Consider the following 23,931-nt stretch of genomic DNA (forward strand, 5'->3'; position numbering starts at 1 on the left):
AAGGAGCGTGCTGACGTCTTATTTCGGCGCCCCTTGGAAATGTTTTTAATAGCCTTAGCCGTCTATATCCGACGATCATCTTATTCTGTCTTACTTTAAATCAAACGCTGAAGTCGTACCCAGACTTGGAATGTAAAATTTGTAATCTGTATGAAAGTCAAATGACTTCCGCGATTATATGTGCGATAAACATCCTCACCAGACCTCTGAAAGGTAAGTGGACTGTTTGACAGCGTTAACCTAAATAAACGCATGTATTCCGGAAGCACATCGGTTAAGTACATTGAATAATGTATAGCAAATATTTTAGCTGTCGTAACTTTTGCCTTTGGTCTCACAGTCGTGTAGAGAACGTCTTTGGTTTACGGCTACAGCTGATGATTTGTAAAAACAAACAAACACAAAACAAAACAAAAAAACCCCAAGTTGATTTATACATTTTAATTTATTTTCCAATACCTGCTTATAGAATTATGATTTTGGAAGCTAAACATTTCAAAATACTGCACCCCCAAAAGTCAAAAAGGATGACAGATGTACTTGAGGACATATTTAATGTGTATATTATGATGTTTAGAGAAAACAAGCCCAATTATTATATATTGTTGTAGGGTCTACCTTACAATATAAAGTGCCTTCAGGTGACTGTTGTTGTGATTTGGTGCTGTGTAAATAAAGCTGAATTGAATTGAATTTACTATTTTTCTCTCATAAAAAAAAAAAAAGTTTATAGTGCTGTATAGAATTTTTGTGGAGTGTGATGTTCTGTATGTCTGCAGAGGTATCTGCACATGAGGCTCAACTCTCACATCAGGAGGTCCTTCTGGCAGCTCTGGGGGCCAACCGGGCCCATCTCCTGGAGCAGCTTCAAAGGGAGAGCAACTTTGAGGATGTGAAGAGGCTAAGGGAGGAGGTCAAGGGAACAGCAGATTGGTTCTGTGCTGATACAGATGATGCCACATGGGCTTTTGTCCAGGAATGCCTCCTGCTGCTACTCACATTATCACGTCACCTTTCTGATGAACTGGAGCGTTTCCAACAGGATCAGTCTTGCTTGGCACCAAAAAGTCGTACCCCTGAGATGGCCCCACCTTTAGCCCCTGACGTTCTCAGCATCACCCAGCAGAAGACAATTGGAGCTGCTCTGCAGTTTGTGGTTTGTCTGGGGCTCTGCCCATACCTGGCCCCTGGAGTGGGTGTCCCACTAGGACGGAGGTCAGCTTTTGGAGCCATGGTGGAAAAACTAGTCCATGTGGGCCCGGTGTCTGCAATGACACGCCGCCTTCTTACCACCACTAAGGTCCTGTTGGAGCTGGCAGAGTTGTCGTCTCTTGCCACGCTCGTGTTCACACGATATCTGGGAGACATTATTGCAGCAATATGCCAGCTTGGATACATGCCACGCCACAAGGATGAAAAGGTAATTATTGTTCTCACTGTCAGGATTATTTTTGCACAAATTGAAATGTCAGGGAATAATGACTTAACTGACTTAATAGTGGGGTAGGCGGGGTGGGAGATGGGTTTTTGGTTTTTTTGGTTTTATTTTTTGAGACCCAGCGGTCTCTCTGGTAGATACTGTTTTAATTTTCTTTCGTTCTTCTTGAATGTTTTTTAATGCAGCTGCTCAGTGCTGAGGAATGTCAAACATGTAAGGAGACCCTCAAGACCCTCCTTGGAAAAGTGTACCAGCCGATTGTCATCAAAGAGCTCCTTATTCTCCAAGGAGGAGCCAAACAGGTGATAATGACGGCATAGTTTTTATTTGACAAATATAAATTTGTGCTGCTGGATGGTGATTTGTTTGCTTGAAATCACCCCAGAGTTTAGACAAACGTCATCAAGGGTTATTGTTCTGATTTACTCATTTGGGCTGCTGTGTAGGTCATGTTTTTTATTCTTATTTGATCTTTGTAAGCCTGTTTGTTTATCACATAATAATAAATATGTTACTTCAGAGGTCTCACTTTAGATGTCGCCTTCCTTTTCAGCCTGGTCCAGTTCAGAGCTCCAGTGGTTGTAGCTCCAGGGCTCCAGCTTGGCTGAGGCGTCTGTGTGGTCAGCTGCTGTCTGAGCGACTAATGCAGCCCAATGGTGTGCAGGCTGTTATCAGAGCAATTTTAGAGGGTGGCACAGGTGAGAAGTGTAAATGCAGCCATCATGCACAGTATTTTGAAAAGAATTAGCACAAACATGCTTGTGGAAATGTTGTGGTTGGTGTATCACCAGCTTGTGATCACTAATTCATCTATGAAATCTGAATCATATCAAATACTGCCAGAAGATAATGTGAGCTCAGAAACACAGCAGCAAAAAGGCTTCAAGTGCAAAGTCCAGAGACCAGTGGGTGATGCCATTTGTGCCAATATATGTCTGTGGTTCCAACCAAACAGAAGAACTGTTTCTGTCCTGTTTCAGGGGGTGAGTCAGACTGGAGGAAATGTGATGCTGTGGCAAAGATCCTCATTGCCTGCCCTCAGCAGTCTGCCTCAGCTGACGCCTACTTCAGACACATCTGCCCTCAGGTCATCCTCACATAGTTGTGTTTGTGGAGAGTACATCACAATGACACTAACCTGTGTTACACCAACCTTAATCAGTATTTGACTGATCCTTACCTTTACTCTAACCTTAATCTAAAACTAACACTCTCCTTATGGACTCCTTCTTGCTTTAACCAGTTTTCTTTATTCAGTTTTCTGTCTAGTCTATTACTAGTTTATTACTTGTAATATAATGTATTTCTCTTTTATCTAGACTCTTAAAAGTTGAATAAAATATAATTTTTGTTTACAAGGATGCAAAATGAAATGCATACAAATATAAAACTATAAAAGCTATAAAACATTTTCAGGTCAAACTGGACAATTTTTCCTAAATATTACAAGCCAATGAAATGCATTTGATTAGTTTTATCCCCCCCCCAAAATTACAAAGTCTTTTATTTCTTGTTTAAATAAATCAACTTGTTTGTTGTTTGTGTTGTTTTCCAGATCCTCGAACTCCTGCACTTCAAAGACAAGCTGACAGCCCGTCAATTCCAGCTTGTGGCCACCAGGGCGGTGCTCTTTATGGTGCAAGAAAGATCTAGCTTTGCTGAAAAGTACCTTCTCAGCCCTCTACTTGCTGCACTGCACCGTTGCACCACTATCCCCAGTCAGTAACACACCATCTTCATCTCTATGTCATAATATGACAACATAAAATGAAAAAAATATATATATATTTTGGGTGTAAGTAAGTAAGTAAAATTTTATTTATATAGCACATTTCTAGATAGAAATCACAAAGTGCTTTACAAGATATAACAGATTAAAAAGACAAAATACAAACAAAGTTAGCAAAAAGCAATTTTAAAAAGATGTGTTTTCAGCTGTTTTTTAAAAGTAATCAATGAATCAGCGGATCGTAAGTCCTGAGGAAGGGAATTCCAGAGTGTAATTTTTTTTATTGCCCAACATACTTCTCTAAAAGGTTCTGCAAATTCTCTTCTGGAGTCCCAAAAGGTTGATTCTGTTCACCTGGATGTAGCATTTTTGGTGGTAGAAATGTTTAGTCACTCATCCAAGTTACTGAATGTTTCTCCCATTGAAAATGCTACGTCCAGATGAACAGAATCAACCTTTTGGGATTTACTTCCCTGGATGATTGAGCACGCATCAAGACTTCTCTTCTGGAATTTAATATATGTAATAAACTGTAATTTGGCATCTTAATAAAAAAAAATAATAATGTGCTGTCTTGGTAGACAGTAAACAACAATTGTATTTTATCATGAAAGTTTTGATTTGCTTAAAGAGCTTGAACACACTAGTGGATTGACCATTGTATAAACATCCAACATTTGTTAATACCAAAAATGGCAATACTATTAATTTAGGCCAGCTGTGGCATAAAGCTCACATTGGGTTAGTAGTCTTATACATTTGTTAAGTAATGCACATGACTACGGCATATGTTAACAACTAAAGCCAGTATCAAAAGGTGAGTTTAGATTGAAGATGAGGATTTACTTTGTGTAATTCACGTAGGAAGATGTGCAGGCTGTTTTGTCAGCACTTTGCATCACCTGAGGTTCTTTAAAGGTGCTTTATAAATAAAGGTGGATGGATGAGCAGTATATGGATGATAAATCAGTTTATGTGCATTTTTCCAGATGAGGGTGATTCCCAAAGTGCTGTGGAGGAGTCAGAACTGACACAGTGTGTGGAAGATGTATACAAGGTGAGGACGCAAGGCCTTTACAGACATGTAAAAGCAAGAATGTAAGAGGGGTGAATTTCTTTCATCTAACAGAGCTCTTTGGGAAGGATGTGTCTGGCATTGAGGATGTTGGTAGAGTAGAATAGGGCCATCAAGATGATCTCTGAATGTCCCATCCAGCATCTTCCTAATAACTAGGTCCAGTGTATCCCATTTTTTAGCCAGGCTACCCATGCTGCATTTTTGTATTGCCTCTTCCTATTCTTCTGCTTTAATCCACCTGAACTGTGGTCTTTGAGTAACCTGGGTTTGAGTTTCATTGAATTGCTGTTGCAGATGAGTCAGACATGTCTTCTCAGTGGTGTTGAAGTAGCATAGAAAAAAGTGCTTGTGCGAATGGGTGAATGAGGCAAGTTGTAAAGCGCTTTGAGTGCTCAGAGTAGAAAAGTGTGACTATAAGAACCAGACCATTTACCATTTACGAAGACCACAGATTAACTTTTGTAACAGTATCTGGATAGTGAAAACTGCAGATCTTGAATAAATTGATTTGAATGAAATGCCATGAAGAAAGAACCATCAGCTGACTTCATGCCTGTTCCTGCAGCTTGTGGCTTTGGTAAACAGAATGTTTTCACAGGGTGAATCCTTGTCGTGCTGTTTACTCGATGCTTGTCTTGTGTCTCCTGTTGCTGTCAGATCTGCATGGTTGAAAACACTCCCTCAGCTTCTCTTCTCAGAGCTCTAGAAGAAGTTCTTCCTGTTATCTTCACACTCTTCTGTTTTACCAAGAAGAATGTTTCTCACCTCCGGTAAATATTTTCTGTGTTTTTTAGCTGCGATTTAACTTTGTTTCACTCTTCAGCTTCTCTTTTCATCAGTTTGTGTATTTAAATGCATTTATGCCTTAGAGTGTGTAATGGATGCAGCTATAATAATATTACCCATTGCCGTGTGGATCACTGCTAATAGTTTGGATACTTTGACCGGCTCTTTTTTTTTTTTTTGTAAGCCTGAGTTTTGGAAGAAAGGGTGGAGACACAATTCGAGTTCAGTTTTGGTCTTAGTGTAATCACAATTAAAATGTCGCCCAACAAACATTTTTTTAGTCACTAATTTTGTTGAAAAAGTTCAGCTGATACTGGATGTAGAACACAGTAATTACCTGTGTGCGGTCTGTGCTCCACAGCGCCCCCTGTCAGGAAATCTTGCTGTGGTACTTGACCCACGCTGAGATGTCTGCAGCCTTGCCAATGCTGAGGCAGCTTTCAGGCCTCCAGAGAGGGAATAACCAGGTGGCAGCAAACTTCCACTTCACTGCTGGCAGTGAAGGAGGGGTCAGGCTCAGCTCCAGAGAGAGCTGCAGGTAATGATGTTAAACATACAGCTGACAGATCTTAAGTATTAAAAACCTCTATTTACAGTAAAAATAAAAGTACAGCAATGTAGAAATGTTATATTACAAGTAAAATGTTAAAGTATTACAAGTTAAGTGTTTATTAATACATCTTTAATGACTTGCAAAAGTCTGAATTTATTTTTGATTTTCGTCTAATCCACAAGGTGTCGACGGTATACAAACAACTAGAAGCACTCGGACAGCACAAACCTGACAGGCAGTGTTTAGTTTTAAGGGAATATTGTTATATTTTGCTTTGAAACATTGTGCAAACAAGTAGATAATGAACATTTGGTATTAATTTGTAAATAACTGTACACGAACCACTTGAGCTTATTATATAATTTTATACTATAGTATATTTCAAACTAACTAGGCAGCTTATTCTTTCAATACAAACACAGGCAGTATTTGAACTTGCAGAAGAGGTCAGAGCTCCAAAGTAATATAATATTTAGAATCTCAATATATCGTTCCCTATATGCTCACGTAAGTTGTCAATATGAAGAAAAAAGCATTAAGAAACATAGTTTCAAATGCCTCTGTATTTGAAAATCTCATATCATCTCATATGGGAGATGATTTAAAAATGGGGCAAGTTAGAATAATGAGGGCTGTAGGTGTGTGATCACTTATAATGACTGGTTTTATTTAACCAAATATTAATGGGGCCAAAAAAAACCCCATAATGCTTAAGCAGAGTAGTATATTAAATATGTTATTTTCTTTCTGATGCTGTTTCCCAGTGATGAAGATGATGAGATGTATGAGAGACTGTCAGGGGACCAGTGGAGAGTGGAGTGTCTGATGCACCTGCTGGCTGAGCTCAAAGACTGTGATCTGCCAGGAGACTTTTTCCTTGACCTGCTGCAGGTAAACGGGGATGCACCAGGATAGACCGCTGACCTATGATGGCTCTTAGTTCCTGCAGTGCAGACATGATTAAGTGAGGGTTACTTCCAGCATTCAGTCATTACCTCTGAGTCTTAAATGACTGATGACATATTATTATCACCCTGCCAGGTGGGCGGGTGGTGTGGAAACCCAAGTTTGTGAATGCAATAACTTGAGAACAAGGCAACATAGGATTTTGAAATTCATACCATAGGTGCCTCTACTAAAAATCTTTGATGAGTTTAATTTCAGTGACCTCGACCTCAAGGTGACCTCTGACCTTGACCTCATGTTCGAGGTCAGAAGACAAGCTTTCTGAAAATTTTGTAAATGCAGTAACTCGAGAAGAAAGTCACCTTGGACTTGCACACTCATACCATGGCTGCTACTACTGAAAATCTCAGTTTGAATCTCAGTGATCTTGATGTCAGGTTTGGAGTTTTTGGGGGGTTTTCCCTACAAATTTTTTCCAAGAGCCTCAGGAAAGTATTAACAGGTGTCTTGCACCTGCAGGTGAAATTGGCAGCAAACTGACATGTCTTATGTACTGTACTGTGTGGACACCTCCACTCCCATCAAGATCACCTAAATCACCAGATTTCAAACAACGCAGAGTGTTGATGATGTTATAAGAATCCACAATCTGCCCAGAAACCCCAGTTGGTCACAACCAAAAGCAAAAACCAAGAAGCCAAGAACACCAGAGTGCTGTGTGAGAGAAAAGTAGAAAAGTTTCCACTAAGGTCCACAGCCTCTACGGAGATCCAGTACAAGCCAACCAGCACATACAAGGTGACATAGTTACGAGAGAGGGGCCCGCAGCATCGCTGAAGCCAAGGGACAGTGAAGCCCCAAAGGGACACCAGCCAGCACGATCCGCCACGGCAGTCCAGTCCCACGGGTCCCACTGGGCCCACCCACACTCACCAGACAGACCATAAGCACCGGGACAAGGAGAGAGACAGTGGTAGTGAAAGACAGTGACACGGGGGGCCAACGGCACAGCTCCCACTCCCGGGACCCCACCAAGCTGGACAACGATCCAAGTCAACTCTTACATGTCCTCCAATTTCCTGATTTCCTGAAATAATAATTAATCTAATTAGTTGAACAAAAAAATTTGCAGTGAAAATCAGAACAAAACGTTTTAATTTGCTTTATTTATCTTATTTTTTTGGCCATTTTCATTTAAATATGGATCAGTTTCAAAAGAACTAAAACTCATAAACAGTGCTTATGTAAGCATTCATCAGCCTGAGTAGAAATTGGTAATTTTATGTTGTTACCATTGGGAACGGGAGCGTTTTATGTCTAGATTATATTACAGTGTTTGTTCTGTGAGAGAAAGTAACCTCAGATAACTTTGCTCCTTCTGTAGGAGCTCACCAGCTGGGCCGTTGCAGATGAAGAAACAAAGGATGAAGAAGAGGTTGACATGTCAGCCATGACGCTGCTGGAAGTGGAGCAGCAGCTACTGAGTCGAGCTGAGAAACAAGCCCAAAGACTGGCTCTGCTTCATGTACTGGCTATGATGGTTGAGTCGCTGCAGCACACTCATCTACTGAGAAAAACAACACAGGTGAGTGGAGACATACAGAAACGCATGAAATTAGTCTTAAAAGGTATACAGATCTGTACGATGTGATCCAGAGGTGTAAAGTACAACAATTATTGTGTATATATTTTGAGCACAAATGAGTGTACCAGTCCATACACTAATAGAGAGCAATTTAAACACATGTAGCAGTATTTTACAATCGCTTATGTGAAAATGTTAATAGTGATAATTTACACACAAATTTTTAAGGTCAGTGTCAAAAATCTGATTTCTGCTCTCAAAAAGCTTCTTGTGCATAAAAATGTCTTAAAAAAAAAAATTACATTTCTGACATTTCTTTTTGCTCACTTGCGGATTCTGCACAATACACACAGGTCACATGTGTAGATGGGGTTTGAGGCTCCTCAATGTTTCAGTAATATAATGTGTGTTCAACTACTAGTAGGAAACGGGGAATTCAACTTCCTGTGAATTCCTGTTTTTCTAAATAAACAGAACAACTGATCACCCCTCTACTAGAAAACATACATTTACCAATACCAATATTTCACCCCATCTCTGTCACCTGTATAATCTGTCACTATTAACTATTTCTTTTAAATTGCTCAGTATTAGTGTATCAATCAGAGCATGCATGTGTGAGTACTCAAAATGTAAACACAACTGTACACATTTTAAAATCTTAGTTTATCCTTGTGAATCTTTTTTTACATTTGTAAACCTTTGTTTTTACTAATTTTGCTCTATACAAGATTTGTGAGTGGAGATAATGAGATCTAATGCAGCACTCCATCACTCTGCTTCTTGGTCAGACAGACCTTACTCACCTTGGGGTCGTTTTCCTGCTGAAAAATTAATGATTTTCCCAGTAAGATCAAAGCTGTGCTGCAGCATGTTGTGGTAGCCATGCTGGCTAAATGTCACCTTGAATTCTCAAATAAACCTTCTGGTCTGGGCCTTCTGGACCAAACACAACATTTATACAGCAAGCCATTACCATATTAGATTTGAATTGACTCGATATATGTGATTTAGTTTCTCCTAGTCAGAAGGAACAGAATGGATGTCTTCAGTGTCATTTTTCCTAAAGCAGATTACTTCAGTTTTACACTGTCTTTCAGTTACAGCCACTAAAAAGTGTAGTTGTAGTACAGTAAGCGGCTCTGATCCCATGTAGTGCTTATATTATAGTTCTTTCTGTGAACGATGAGCAGTGTTGGGGCCACTGCTAAAAAATGTATTGCATGTATTACACATTATTATTTATTTTTAAATAATGTTTTAGACTACAGTCCCACACTAACACGACTCTTGAATTATGATCAGAAATGTGGATGTTTGGGGAAAAAGTTGACGGCACAAGTGGAGGCCTGTTACTGGCTTTGGAGCAGTTGGGACCTTTTTTGCAACGTTCTTCATGCAATTGAACCGAAAGCAATATCAATATGTGCAGTCCTCAAAGTTGTAGACCACTATACTGCCCTACACAAAACCTGAAGTCAGGTGAAAGGACACATTTATTACCCATCAGTTTCTGGAGGTCACATTTTTGAACCTCGCCACACTTACCATGTTAGTTTTTGGAGGTCGTGCTTGGATGAGAAGATGGAGGGCTACATTACTGGTCTATGTTAAGAAGCTTGGTTATCAAGATGCATCCACACACTGCACAGGTGCAACACACACACACTCATTTCTGCTCATTTGTACTAAGTGAAAGGCTAAAAAATACTATAATTTTACTTCCCAACAGTGAAGCATAAACTTCTTAGAAGTTTCAAAGAAAAAGAAAAATTAAAAAAAATAATCCATCTAAGAGTTATTTTTCAGTTTTGAGTATAAATTTTAGTACTTTATTAGTATGTTATTTATGATATGAGGTATTTATGATACACCTATGCTAGCTAATATCTTAGCACATCACCCTTTTAAAATGAATTTTGTCACTTCAGTTTTTCACATTGCTTTTGTTGTTTTTAGTCTTTCTACATTTGCCTGCCTGAAGTTTAATCACTGAGTAACTTACCCCTGTTTGGGTTTGTTATAGGTTGTGGACTTCATGATGTCTCTGCTCCAGAGGGCCTGTGTGGGCCTGGATCAGACCACTGGGCCAAATGCTGGCATTGCAGTAGAGAGCCAGACACTGAGAATGGGGATGGGTCTGGTGTCTGCGCTGTTGTCTGAACCTCAGGTATGAACAAGTGACTGACAGCTCCATTCTGGTGCATGTGGCTCATTCACGTACAGTTCATCATGTTCTGTAGTTTCATTTTTTGTAGCTTTGATTATACGTTATATTTGTACAATAACAGGGTATCTGCTGTCTTGAGCATTAATTTAGCTCAAGACAGCAGCTTTAATTAAATTTCAAAGGTCATTTTCTATGTGTTTTTATAGACGGCTACAGTTGGTAGTTTTTTGTTGGGTTTTTTGAAATGTTTTTATTACCTCCAACCATAAAAGGCGATGTAGGAGCTTCATATTGTTAATATGGGCATATCTACTAAATATCTCAGATCAGTCCAAATCTCAACCTCTCAGAGGTTTTCTGAAAATCTTGTTAATGCAATAACTTGAGAACAAGGAGATAAAGGATTTTTAATTGATACCATAGGTGTGTCTGCTAAGAGGCTGAGGGGTAGCACCGGTGGTCACCAGTATTTTTAAGTCATTCTAAGCCTGTGATGTTCATATGTTATTTAAGGAGCTTTTGAGACTCTTAGGATGTACATATGCCTGTTATATGGAGATCTAATCAAGTAGTATAATTCCAGCTTTAGCTATTACGCACTTCTGTTTGTGTACATGTGCAAACAATTTGACATCAGTTTCTTGAAGAACATTAAAGCAACATTAAAAACAAAGTTTTAGAATTTTAACACACTTTATAACAGTAAATGCATAACAGAAACTCTCAAGAAATCCTTACATTTGACTTTACAGTTCAGTGCGGACGACTACTTGTCGATGTCAAAGCTGCTGCCACCTTTGGAGATACTCTCTCAGCAGCATCCTGACGTGATTATTCAGGAGCTAGCGTCCAACCTGAGAGCTGTCATTGCCACTCATGGGGCCTACCGCCCTGACAGCAGCAGCGAGGCTATCTCTGTCACTGATGCACCGCCCCCCAGAAACCATAAAACAGCTGTAAAAAATGTAGTGAAAGGTGAAGCAAACGACTCACATAAACCTGCCAAAAGCCATGAAAGACTTACAGCATCTTCTGGAGGGTCTGGAATAAGTCCAGGATGTGAAGGACAGATCTCTGGCTCCAGTGACTCTTGTCCTCCTTCCAAGCCCATCTCTGATTGGCTGCTAGAGGCATGTGACCCAGACGTGCCAACAAGAGCATACGCCCTGAGGATACTGACACAAATGGTGCAACGTAGAAATCCAGAGGCCATCCAGGCACAGGAGAAAATCCTGACGGTAAGTTACCTGGTAGATGCTTTGTTTGTTTTTTTGTTTTAAATATGTTTTGGCTTTTTTGGTGTTTTTGATTTTTTTTTTTTTTTTTTTTTTTTTTTTTTTTTTGTTCTGTTCTTTTTTTGTTTTTGTTTTTTTAACTTAGGATTTTCTTTTCTTTTTGTTTGTCAAGTTCAGTAGATGTTATGTTCTTCACAATTTGCAAGTTCTGTATTTGATTCAAGTACTTAATTTAAAAATTAAATAAATGATTATCCACACATATAGTATGCAGGAGTTGGAGGGGAAATGGCTCACCTATCCCACTTACAGAAGAGTTCTTCTTAAACTGCTCAGATACGAGGGTGGGGTTGTGGTGGCCTGTGTAGAGCGGGCGAGATACTGAAGCGTTAGTTGCTCCCAGTGTGTTCATCTTAGTGTGACTGTATGTCAGTGTTAAATAGAAAACACTTAGACATTAAATAGAAAATCAGTATATAAGAACCAGTATCTTTGCCATTTACAGTACTGTACAAAGGTCTTCAGTTACCCGTCATTTCTTTATATATTTTGCTAGGAAGGTTGGAACTGCGTCCAGCAATTTATTAAAATTTGTTGAAACTGGTCACGAGCTGTGGGTAGTGACCGAAAGAACGAGATCGCGGATACAAGCGGCAGAAATAAGCTTTCTCCGAAGGGTGGCTGGCCTCTCCTTTAAAGATAGGGTCAGAAGTTCAGCCATCCGGGAGGGGCTCAGAGTAGAGCCGCTACTACTCCACATCGAAAGGAGCCAGCTGAGGTGGTTGAGCCGTCTGACCAAGGATGCCTCCTGAGTAAAGTGTTGCAGGGATGTCCCACTAGGAGGAGGCCCTGGGGCAGACCCAGGACACACTGGAGAGATTATATCTCTCGGCTGGCCGGACAAGCTGGAGGAGGTGGCCGGGGAGAGGGAGGTCTGGGCTTCTTTGCTTAGGCTGCTGCCTCTGCGACACAGCCCAGGATAAGGGGCAGAAAATGGATGGATGGATGAAAAGACCATAAGTAAGGGGAGAAAAATGTTCTAAAGCTCTTCCTAAACATCAGTGTCACCACCTTGACGTAGCCTCCACTGTGTGGCTGTAGACACTCACTGTACTGTCCTTACAGACCTCATCTGTACATACTGATGACAGTTTTAACCAAGTTTTGATTGTTTTTTTTATTTATTCATTTATTTATTTATTTATTTTTACCAGCCACTTGGTTTGATTTGGCATTAGTCCCCTCCCCACACCCCTGTTTTCTTCTGATTTGTCACTAGGTCATTTTTTCCCCCCCAAATTTTTCAAGTTTGGATTCATCGCTCCATAAGACCTGTTAAGCCTCCCATGGTGTACTAGTTAACACTTTCACTTGACAAGTGAAAGGTCACTGCAAGGGCATCCAGCTTGAAGCTCTGCCAAATCATGCAGGGGAGCAGCCAACGTAGCTTTTACTCCATAAAACCTGTTGTCACTGATTCTCTGCCCAGTTCTTGAGTAATCTGGCGTACCATAGCTTTCCTCCCAGTTTCCCTTCCTATGGAACCACCTCTTCCATTGAGACCATTTCTGTTTAGGCTTCTGTGAACAGCTCTCAAATCTGTGTCAAGTTTTAAATGGATTTTTTTTTTCTCTTTTTCATGACTTTTACTGTTTATCTGGTGTGGTTTTTAGGCACATGTATAATAACATCTGTCACAGCGTTTTATTGTTCTTTGTCTCTTGAGACTTCTATAATAAATGAGGGAGCTGAACCTCTTTGAGACAGCTCAAAAGAACTTTGAGCTCTTGGGGCTTGTTAAGGTGGTATGGGCAAGAGAAGATACCAACTAATGTATTATTCTATTTGATCAGAAGCCCATCCCCTTCAACCATCCTTCAGCAAAAACCCCCTTTATTGATTTTTCTGCTTTGTCACACAGTTGAGTTTTCTAGGACTTTGGAGGTCACTTTTCACATGTATTGTCTTTTCTCCTTATTTTAACTGAAACTACAGTTGTTGTTTTTAAAATATGTTATTTGTTTGTTTGTTTGATTAATGTATGGAGTGGTGTGTATTCTTCTTGGCTCTGCAGTTTGTAAGTGTTTTGATGTTGTTGTTTTTTTACACAGTAGACCGTGTGGTTATAAATCATGCTGATGGTCTATTTTTCTCCAGCTCTTCTTAGAAAACCTGGAGCATGTCGACTCATTCGTCTACCTGTCAGCCATTCAAGGTAATCTAGTGGTTCATCCCAGTGTTGATGAAGTATTCAGATGTTGATTGATGGACTCGTTATAAACCTTCTTTAGGTCTGGCTGCATTGGCTGATTCCTACCCTGACAGAATACTGGAAAGGCTCCTAAAAGACTTCCAACATGGACCCTCCCTCCTTTCCTCCAACAAAGAGCGCTCTGTGGAAACCCGCCTTAAAGTGGGAGAAGTTCTGATGAGGACAAGCAGGGCCATGGGTGAGCATCATCAGATTCAACCTAACAATTATGCTGTGATGTTACTTTTTTGGTTGTTGTTGTTGTTGTTGTTTCTGTTTCATGTCTGTCGTGTCTGGTTTCTCTTGTGTGTTGAATCAGGATCTGAACGCACTGTTTTGACAAACATATTTGCTTTTCCAAGATCGGCTCTATAGACTCTATAAGCTCATCTTATTTCTGTATATATAAAAGAAGAAAATGGGTGAAAAGATAAGAATAAAAACACGTGTCTCTAACTGCTGCACCTGTAAGAAAAAACACATACAAGAAGGCAGCAGCTGACAACAATCTTGTCAGTGTATGTGTGTGTGTTTGTGTGCCTGTGTGCCTCTGCATGTGTGTTTGTCACCAATTATACTTGGTAATGATGGTTAGAAGCCACACTAACTGCGTCTCAGGAGCCAGAGGCAGACAGAGAAAGACCCAGGAGACCTGAGCCATCTGCAGCCTCCAGACTATGAAAAATGTTACTTAAAATTAGAATGAAATAAGATATAAACACTATATAAACTAAGGCATAAAATGTACCTGTTCTCGACCTCTTTGACATTAATAAAAGGCAAGTTTTTGTGTTGCTGAAAACAGATGGTAATTAATATTAACAATAGTTCACTTGTCACCGTCAAATCCTTCAAGTCAGTGGCTCAGAGTTTTACTGGCCCATGTACATCTTTATTGGCTTGGGAAAATAATTTTATTCTATTTTAGTTCACATTTTCAATGCAATTTAATGAATACAATATTTTATATTATTTCACTTTTAATCTTAAAAATGTTGTGAAATCCTTGAAATATATATGGCCTAGTACACCCGTGCCCCCCTTTAGACTCGCCCCTGTTATGCAGAATAGGTCAGCTGCCGTCAGCCTTCAATAAGCTGTGTAATTTAAACATGCTATCAGACTAAGTTAACAGTTCATCTGCATATTTCTGGAGGCTTTCTGCACATTTTTCACTGTGTAAAACAAACGGTGTGGATGGAGCAGCTACAAAGTTTGTTTTCTTCATATCAGAGTTTGTTGATCAGGTGCTTTGATAAAAGACTCCTGTTAGGTGTTTCCCAGTAAAGGTTTGAAAGGTGATTACAGGAGCAGTGCTGCTGCCTGAGCTCAGTGTGTTGGTAATGGCTCTGCCTCTTTGCTCTTCGCGGTGTGTAAACTCTGGCTCCACATTAAACTACACGAGCATCATTATCACTGCTGCTGTTGTGTTATCAGGTTTCTAACAATTGCTTCTGAATATTTTTGTATCACAGGTCTGTTTTTAGTTGCAAATGTGGGTGACACGCTTGCATTTACATTGTTTAACACAACGATCTGCAGCATAGCTGTGCCTTAAACCAGGGGTGGGCAACTCCAGGCCTCGAGGGCCGGTGTCCTGCAGGTTTTAGATGTGTCCTTGATCCAACGCAGCTGATTTAAATGGCTAAATTACCTCCTCAACAAGTCTTGGAAGTTCTCCAGAGGCCTGGGAATGAACTCATCATTTGATTCAGGTGTGTTGACCCAGGGTGAGATCTGAAACCTGCAGGACACCGGCCCTCAAGGCCTGGAGTTGCCCACCCCTGCCTGAAGCATCAAAGAATTTCTGTCTAGAATTTTTTATAATAGAATTATTTGAATTACTTGTTGAATTGTTACAGCCCTAGATGTAATGTTCGATTTAGTCATACCAGCTGCCAAGCTAATGTGTGTGGTGGCATTATAATGTTAAAGCTGTGTTCAACATCCTCAAAAAGCTGTACAAAACAGGAAATGGCATTCTCACACCAAAAAGTGCTGACCAAAGAGCTAGCTGCCTGACAAGTTGGTGAAACATGGCACATGTCTGCATGGTGTGCTGTGTGTCCTTAAAAAATGGAGGAAACTGGACAAGTGAAGGGTAAAAGTAGTGTAACGTCTAAAAACTATCCACAGCAGATAAACAATATCTGAATATCATGTCCTTAAGAAACGGGTAAAAAAATGACTACTTTGTTGTAGTCATCACAGCCACACAAAAACCACAGTGCATGCTTGTTTTCTTTGCAGATCCCCATCAGAAGGAACCCTGTGTATAAAAATCTTTCCTGACAGAAACCCCCCCACCCCACTCTGTTTTAATGTGCCAGATTGCCATCGTACCACTTCTCTGGGACAATTAGATGGTTTATATCCTTGCAGAGAGATTGGATTGAGATTCAGTTTGTTGCACAGGCACCCAGAGAGCTCCTCTGTTTGGCTAAAATACTCCCACAAAACTGGCCAAGATTCGGCTTTTGCCAGGCCATCGTTTTTAAGTAAGAAAGTTCTGTTAATTGACTCGCCTGGTTGAGCAAATGTTTAATAAATGAATGTTTGGTTTGCTAACTGTGGCTGGCTTAATGGCCTTGCACAGTCCTGTGAACTCTCATAGTAACCAGTGAGAGGACGTACTGAAAGGGAAGAGCTCTGAACCAGCTGCTGTTCTCAAAACATGATGTTTATCAGGATGTACAGGAAGAGAACGTGCAGATTTATTTGTTGGAGTGCATCAGTTTTACCAGCTTTACCAATGTTGAATATTAATGTGTGTAGTTGAGACACACACTGATTTATTCAAATGCAGCTGAGAATAGGTGAGTCTTCAACCTGGATTTAAATAAACTGAGTGTTTCAGCTGATCTGAGGCTTCCTGGGAGTTTGTTCCAGATATAAGGAGCATAAAAGCTGAATGCAGCTTCTCCGTGTCTGGTTCTGACTCTGGGGACTGATAACAGACCGGATCCAGATAACCTGAGGGATCTGGAAGGTTCATACTGGGTCAGGAGGTCACTGATGTATTTTGGTCCTAAACCATTCAGAGCTTTATAGACCAGCATCAGAACTTTAAAGTCTATCCTCTGACGGACAGGCAGCCAGTGTAAAGACCTCAGAGCTGGACTGATGTGGTCCACTTTTTTGGTCTTAGTGAGGACTCTAGCAGCAGAGTTCTGAATGAGCTGTAGTTGTCTGACTGATTTTTTAGGTAGACCTGTAAAGATGCTGTTACAGTAATCAAGCCTACTAAAGATGAATGCATGGACTAGTTTTTCCAGGTCCTGTTGAGACATCAGATCTTTTATCCTTGAAATATTCTTGAGGTGATAGTAAGCTGATTTTGTTATTGTCTTAATGTGTTTTTCTAAGTTTAGGTCTGCATCCATCACTACACCCAAATTTCTCGCCTGGTTTGTGGTTTTTAGGTGTATAGATTGAAGTTCTCTGGTGACCTGTAATCGTTTTTCTTTGGCACCAAAGACTATTACCTCAGTTTTATGTTTGTTTAGCTGGAGAAAATTGTGGCACAACCAGTCATTAATTTCCTCAATGCATTTACCAAGAGCCTGTACAGGGCCTCGGTCTCCTGGTGACATTGTGATATATATTTGTGTGTCATCTGCGTAGCTGTGATAGTTTATTTTGTTGTTCTTTATAATCTGTGCCAGTGGGAGCATGTAAATGTTAAACAGAAGGGGTCCCAAGATGGAACCTTGGGGAACTCCACATGTGATACTTATCTGCTCAGATGTGAAGTTACCTATTGATACAAAGTATTTCCTGTTTTCTAAGTATGTTTTGAACCAGTTTAGTACAGTTCCTGAAAGACCTGCCCAGTTCTCCAGTCGTTTGAGTAATATGTTGTGGTCAACTGTATCAAATGCTGCACTGAGATCCAGTAGAACAAGCTAACACGATTAAGGTGCAAGGTGTCTGTTTCTGGATAAGACAAATATAACTAGCTCTGTGTAGCATACCCACCCACATGAACATGGGTCAGGCGAGTCTGATTTAGGCTTCTGTGAAAACTCTACATCATAACTTATGACATAACCAGAAACCCCCTTTGACCCTGTTCAGTTACTTTACTTGTAACTTTACTTGGGCTGCCACTTTGTGATTGAGTGGTTCTGAAATGCTTTCACTTTGCTGTAATACCGCTTACAGTAAATTGTGGAATATCTAGGAGAAAAATTTTTTACAAATTGATTGTTGCAGTGGTGGCATCCTATTACAGTACCATGCTTGAATTCACTGAGTCCTTTAGAATTAGCCCACTCTTTAACAAATGTTTGTAAAGGCAGACCGCATGACTAAGTGCTTTATTTTTATACGTCTGTGAAAATTGGACTGAAACTTTTGTCCATATAGTGTATTTTCCACAGAAGATGACTAGAGTCACCTAGAGAACCGCAGACATGACATCATCTGATAAATGGTCAGTTTTATGGAGCCTTAGATCTAACCTGTCTGCTTGATGTTTCTCCTTTAGGGGAACTAGCTCCCCACCTTGGCCGTCCTCTGGTAGGAATCTTCCTGCGAGAAACCAGAGACCCTGACCAAAGCATCCGGGCTAGCAGTCTGTCCAACCTGGGGGAAATCTGTCAGAGACTGGACTATTCCCTGGGGCCGCTAGCTCAAGAGGTAGGGTTAAACAATAGACAACAGAAAATAAACATATTAACATTTTAAGGAACCCATTAAGCAAAAAACAGGTTATTGTTGGATTATAAATTAAATGATATGAAATTCTAGAGGCTTCATCTGACTGTTCAGTGGTTGTTGCTGCTGTTGCTCAGGAGGTAGAGCGGGTTATCTACTGATCAGAAGTTTGGTGGATCGATCCCAGGCTGCTCCAGTCTGCGTGACAGATATTCTTGGGCTAACCCCATGTTGCTCTCCAATGCATCCATCGAGTATGAATGTGTGTGAATGTTAGATAGAAAACTATGATTCTTGTATGAATGGGTGCTTTGAGTGCTCCTGGAGAGTAGAAAAGAAACAAAACAAACAGCTGTACAGCTTCAACTGACAAAAATAAAACCAACAAGATTTTACAAATAACCATTTTACAGCATTATATAACTCATGCCTCATACAGGACGACAGATGGAACAATGTAAACACAGGACAATAATCTACAATAGAAAACGTGAAAAGATAATTAGTAAAAGAATTGAGTTGAACAGGCGGGTTTTCAAGAACTTTGGTTTAACTTCACTCTGTAAACTGGCTGACATGTTGGTTCCATGCTGCAGCCAGCTGGCATGAATGAGCAACCTCTGTATAGGTCTGCAGCACACAAAGAGATCTCACTCTAAATATACTGAATGTTTGTCCTGAGAATGCACAGCTCAGCTCTATAGTGACTAACTCTCTATAATTTGTAATTGTTGTTAAATTAACAACAGACGTCATGTCTGTAATAATTACATGGCGTCAAAATATTACACTTTCTAAATAAAAGAGCTGCATGTTGTATGTTACAGTTTTAATTTCATTTACAGTGTGCGAGACAAAAAGGTCGGTGTTGAAATTTTTTAACCCAGAATGTGAAAAAATGACAAAGAATACAGCAAGTTAAAAACCCAAAAGACGCGTGATAATGAATCTGTCTCACTAAGAAAAACAAAAGATCTTAAGCTCTCATGGGAAATGTTGGCCTACAGCTACTAAGATGACAACTATTGGAAAAAGGGGGGCGGAGCCCAGCCAGGCTTTCAGAAGCTGATGGAGGGTCTAGCAGTCCCTCCTAGTTTGCCTGAAATGAAAACTGCAAAGCACACAAAAATACTTAAAATACACCAATTTTTTTTCAACCAGGCTGCAATAACCAACAGGATGTATTTGTGATTCGTGGTTATTTTGGTTTGGTAGGTGATATTTTGAGAGCAGCTCTGTGCAAGATAAAGATGGTAGGTATTTAAAATAAATCAAACTGCACTAAGTCCAATTGGGAAAATAATTTTGTGTTTCTGAAATATGAGACTCTATGCTTCCACAGTTATCTACAGTTGTGTTATCTGTGCTTGTTGGTTTAAAGCATTAATAATTAAGCATTAATTATTGTGTAAAATAGGAACACATTCATAGGACATATATAAAATCATTTACATTTGACTATTTCATGCAAAGTAACTCAATTCATATTTGATGACAACAGCATAACTAAAAAAGTTGGGACAGGTGCAGCAAAAGGCTGTAAAAGTGCTTAAAAAGAACATCTTGCATTCTGTTTTTGTGCAGATTAGCTCCTGTCTGACGTCACTGATAAAGACGGAGAAGGAGGCAGAGGTGAGGAGAGCTGCTGTCCACGTTATTGCGTCGCTGCTCCGTGGTCTTGGGGACAAAAGCACACAGGTACACTCTCACAGCTCACTGGGTATTTTTTTAAAATGTCTTAAGAAGCATTGAATTCAGTTTTCTAAACCCAATACCAGAAGACCTTAGGATGAGATGTTACTTCAGATTTGGTAGGTGTATTGCTGGGGACCCACGTAAGGTACAACCAGACATCATGTTGTTAATGAGAGACTAATGTAAGGTAGTTTCAATTCTCAGCACGCTCTTTTCATTTCCTGAGTCCTTTTCAGATTTCCTACCCACTTTTGCTTGACCTCAATGATGTTTTTATCAATGACATTTTTATCGAGGTCAAGGAAAAGAGGTGAGGAAGAGGAGATAGGAGGTACTTTTGGAATGCACCAGGCAGAGTAGAGAGGAGAGATAAAAATAAAATCCAGTGAAGTCGCACAGAGAGGACTGAGGGACCATGACGTAAAACTCATGTCTGCAGCCACTTTCACTCTGTCTTTTTAGCTGTAAGTGGTTCTTCATTGTTGTCTACCTGAACTGAAATGGGAAAATCCATCTGTTAGCCTTAATGTTAGGTTTTGTAGGTGTAGAGCACTTTCTGAATGAGAACTATGTGGAGAATAGACTGTTTGAGTCAGCTACACAGGTGATTCACTAGACCAGCAAGCTGCTCAGCAACTAAATCCAACGGTGAAAGCAGGGAAACAGTCACAGAACTAACTAGAAACATCTGATGAAATAACAAAAGAACACCAAAGAGTCCTGGGGTCTGTTTCTTACACAGAACCCCCCCACCCCCACCTTGCAACCCATAGGAACCAATCAGCACAGTACATCCTTACAGTTCCTCTGTCTATGGCCCAACTGATCAAAGCCATGAAAGAGAGCTAATAATAATAGGATAGGCTGGCGGTTTTAAAGCTGTAATTGCTGGTTGTATGTAAAAAGCTGGCTCAGGTGTTATACAGCTTTTAATAGCCTGTCATGACCCCAGTGATGTGGCTAGCTGTTTGACTTAGTCCAGGTTGTATAATTACTGGAACAGCTGGAGAATGGTGACACCAGCTGCACAGCACTAATGACACACAGGGACATTATTGGAAGATAAGACTGGGAAGAAACCAGAAGGACTGTTTAACCCCCCTCACCTCCCCCAACGACAGAATCCATTTGAAGGCTGGAACATAATTTTTTGTGAATCATAGTTTTCGAGGTAAATTAGAAATACTGAATGTCGTGTTCCTACTTTGTTTAATCAGACACTAAACCAATTTATAACAATAAGTCAGATTTTTTAAAAATTCCAGATTTTATGTAAACTGGTTTCTACTTTATGTAAAAATGGGTTGTGTTGATTAAACTACTTTAATGAATTTTCCAAGGTAGCAATTGCCTTACAGTATACGGGGCTGAATTCAGGGCAATTATCAATTGGTAATATAACTGGAAAAAAATTATTTTGGTCAATGTTGAGACCAACAAATAAAGTTTTCCTTGGCTTCGAATTTGACGATACTTTAAATAATGTCAAATAGAAAACAGTAAAAAAAATAAGTCAACAAAAATAAACATGCTAAAGCTGGGTAAATATGAATGAACAATAGTTGAAGTACAAATAAAAAAAGGAATGTAATTCAGTTAAGCAGACTTTTTATTAAGTAGCCAATTAATATTGTGCTTTTTTTTTTAATGTATGGGAGGATAAGGAATGTTTTGAGTCATATGGTATGAAATGTACTTGGCAGGAAACTCAGCACCCCCACATTTGTGTCACTTTAGTGTCACCTATTCCAAAGTTTCATTAGTGTCTGTCTCCTCCAGGTTCTCAGTGATGTTTTGCTGGACCTGTACCGAGCTCTCAAATGGGTGGTTAACTCTGACCTGGATGAGGTATCTGTGCTTCATGCCCACCTGGCTCTGGAGGAGCTTGACGACATAATGAGGAGGTTCATCTTCCCTGAGCAGAAGCTGGAGAAGAAGATTGTCGTCCTACCATAATAAACTAATTTCCGTGGGCTCTTTGCACTACTATTTATGCCTCCATGTATTGAGGATTTAGTCTTTAGAAATGTAGTTGACCACAAAGAACAGAAAAGGACTGTTACCTAGTGTACCACCCTATTCCACAATAAATATTTAAGCATATTTTCTGTGATTTGTGATTTGAAATATGCAAAATATTTTAACTTTTGATTTATGTGAATAAAATACTGTAATAATACTGACTTTAATATATATTCATGTTAAATAATAATCCCCAAAAGGTCTATTCTGTTCATCTGGACGTAGCGTTTTCAGTGGGAGAAATGTTTCGTCACTCATCCAAGTGACTTCTGCAGTTTCAGCTGACTGCAGGTTTCTCCAATCTTATAAACAGTACATTTGCAGAATGACTGAAACTAGCACTCCTGAATGAACAATGGGCTGTGAGGTCAGTACCTTGATCATTAATATGCAAATCATCATGATTAACAACCACTGATCAATGGCCATAAGTACAATTTACACAGAGTTTGGGAATGGCTGCAATCAAGGCACTGTAAGAACGTGAAAAGACCCACGTCTGTATGATCAACTTGGTCACCTATAACAGCTCAAAGTTTTTGGCTTCGATCCTCAACCCCTTGGTAGGCAGCTCTAAACACCCCCACCCACTGAAAACGCTACAACCAGAAGAACAGAATCTACTTTTTGGGATTTCCTTACCTGGATGATTGAGTATGCATCAAGATGTTAAATATTAATCATATTGTAAACCACAAAAACTATGAAACTTTAAGCCCATAGAAAACCTCATGCCACAGTACCTCCCTGAACTTCTGCACATTATCACACCCATTTCCACTCACCCATCTCCACTTCACTACCACAGGGCTTTCTGAAAGTGTGGGAGGCCATTATCATAAACAAAAAAAATTTAATTGAAATTGTCAAAGAAGAAATTTGCAAGATAGGAGGAATCCAAATTATGATTGAAATATGGTACAATTACATAGTAATAAAATAATTAAAATAAATTTTTATGAAATAGCGCTAAATCACAGTGACAGTGGGAAGGAAAAAATCCCTTTTAACAAGAAGAAACCTCCAGCAGAACCAGGCTAAAGGAGGGGCAGCCATCTGCCACAATTGGTTGGGGGTGAGTGGATGAAGACATGCTGTGGAAGAGAGAGAGAGTTTAATAACCAGTATGATTTAATGCAGAGAGATCTATTAATAACACAGTGAGAAAGGGGACTGAAGAAGAAATACTCAATGCATCATGTTAATTCCCCAGCACCCCCAGCTTAACTAAGGGAGGATTCAAGCTCACCCGATCCAGCCCTAACTAAATACTTTATCAAAAAGGAAAGTCTAAGCCTAATCTTAAAAGTAGAGATAGTGTCTGTCTCCCATATCCAAACTCAAAGATAGTTCCACAGAAGAGGGGCCTGAAAGCTGAAGGCTCTGCCTCGCATTCTCCTCTTAAATACTCTAGGAACCACAAGTAAGCCTGCAGTGTGAGAGCAAAGTGCTCTAATCGGGTGATACGGTACTACAAGGTCATCAAGATAAGATGGGGCCTGATTATTTAAGACCTTGTATGTGAGGAGCAGGATTTTGAATTCAATTCTGGATCTAACAGGAAGCCAATGAAGGGAAGCCAAAACAGGAGAAATATGCTCTCTCTTTCTAGTCCCTGTCAGTACTCTTGCTGCAGCATTTTGGATTAGCTGAAGGCTTTTCAGCGAGTTTTTAGGACATCCTGATAATAATGAATTAAGTAGTTCAGCCTGGAAGTAATAAATGCATGAACTAGTTTTTTAGCGTCACTCTGAGACAGGATGTTACTAATTTTAGAGATATTAGGCAAATGGAAGAAAGCAGTCCTACATATTTGTTCAATTG

General features: G+C 39.9%; 1 protein-coding gene across 1 annotated transcript; it reads left to right on the forward strand.

Annotated features, from left to right (window-relative positions):
- tango6 (transport and golgi organization 6 homolog (Drosophila)) lies at positions 1 to 22,268 on the forward strand. Its single transcript, XM_005454271.4, has 18 exons — positions 1 to 213; positions 780 to 1,420; positions 1,624 to 1,740; positions 1,992 to 2,136; positions 2,419 to 2,525; positions 2,994 to 3,156; positions 4,157 to 4,224; positions 4,903 to 5,015; positions 5,393 to 5,569; positions 6,349 to 6,475; positions 7,875 to 8,075; positions 10,102 to 10,245; positions 10,998 to 11,483; positions 13,638 to 13,695; positions 13,772 to 13,930; positions 18,221 to 18,372; positions 19,975 to 20,088; positions 21,865 to 22,268. The coding sequence occupies exons 1-18, from the start codon at positions 162 to 164 to the stop codon at positions 22,039 to 22,041; spliced, it is 3,201 nt and encodes a 1,066-aa protein (XP_005454328.1). The 5' UTR covers positions 1 to 161; the 3' UTR covers positions 22,042 to 22,268.
- Positions 22,269 to 23,931: the final 1,663 nt, after the last annotated feature.

This window comes from Oreochromis niloticus, linkage group LG7 (genome assembly GCF_001858045.2).
Source record: "Oreochromis niloticus isolate F11D_XX linkage group LG7, O_niloticus_UMD_NMBU, whole genome shotgun sequence".
In the NCBI taxonomy this organism is placed as follows: Eukaryota; Metazoa; Chordata; class Actinopteri; order Cichliformes; family Cichlidae; genus Oreochromis; species Oreochromis niloticus.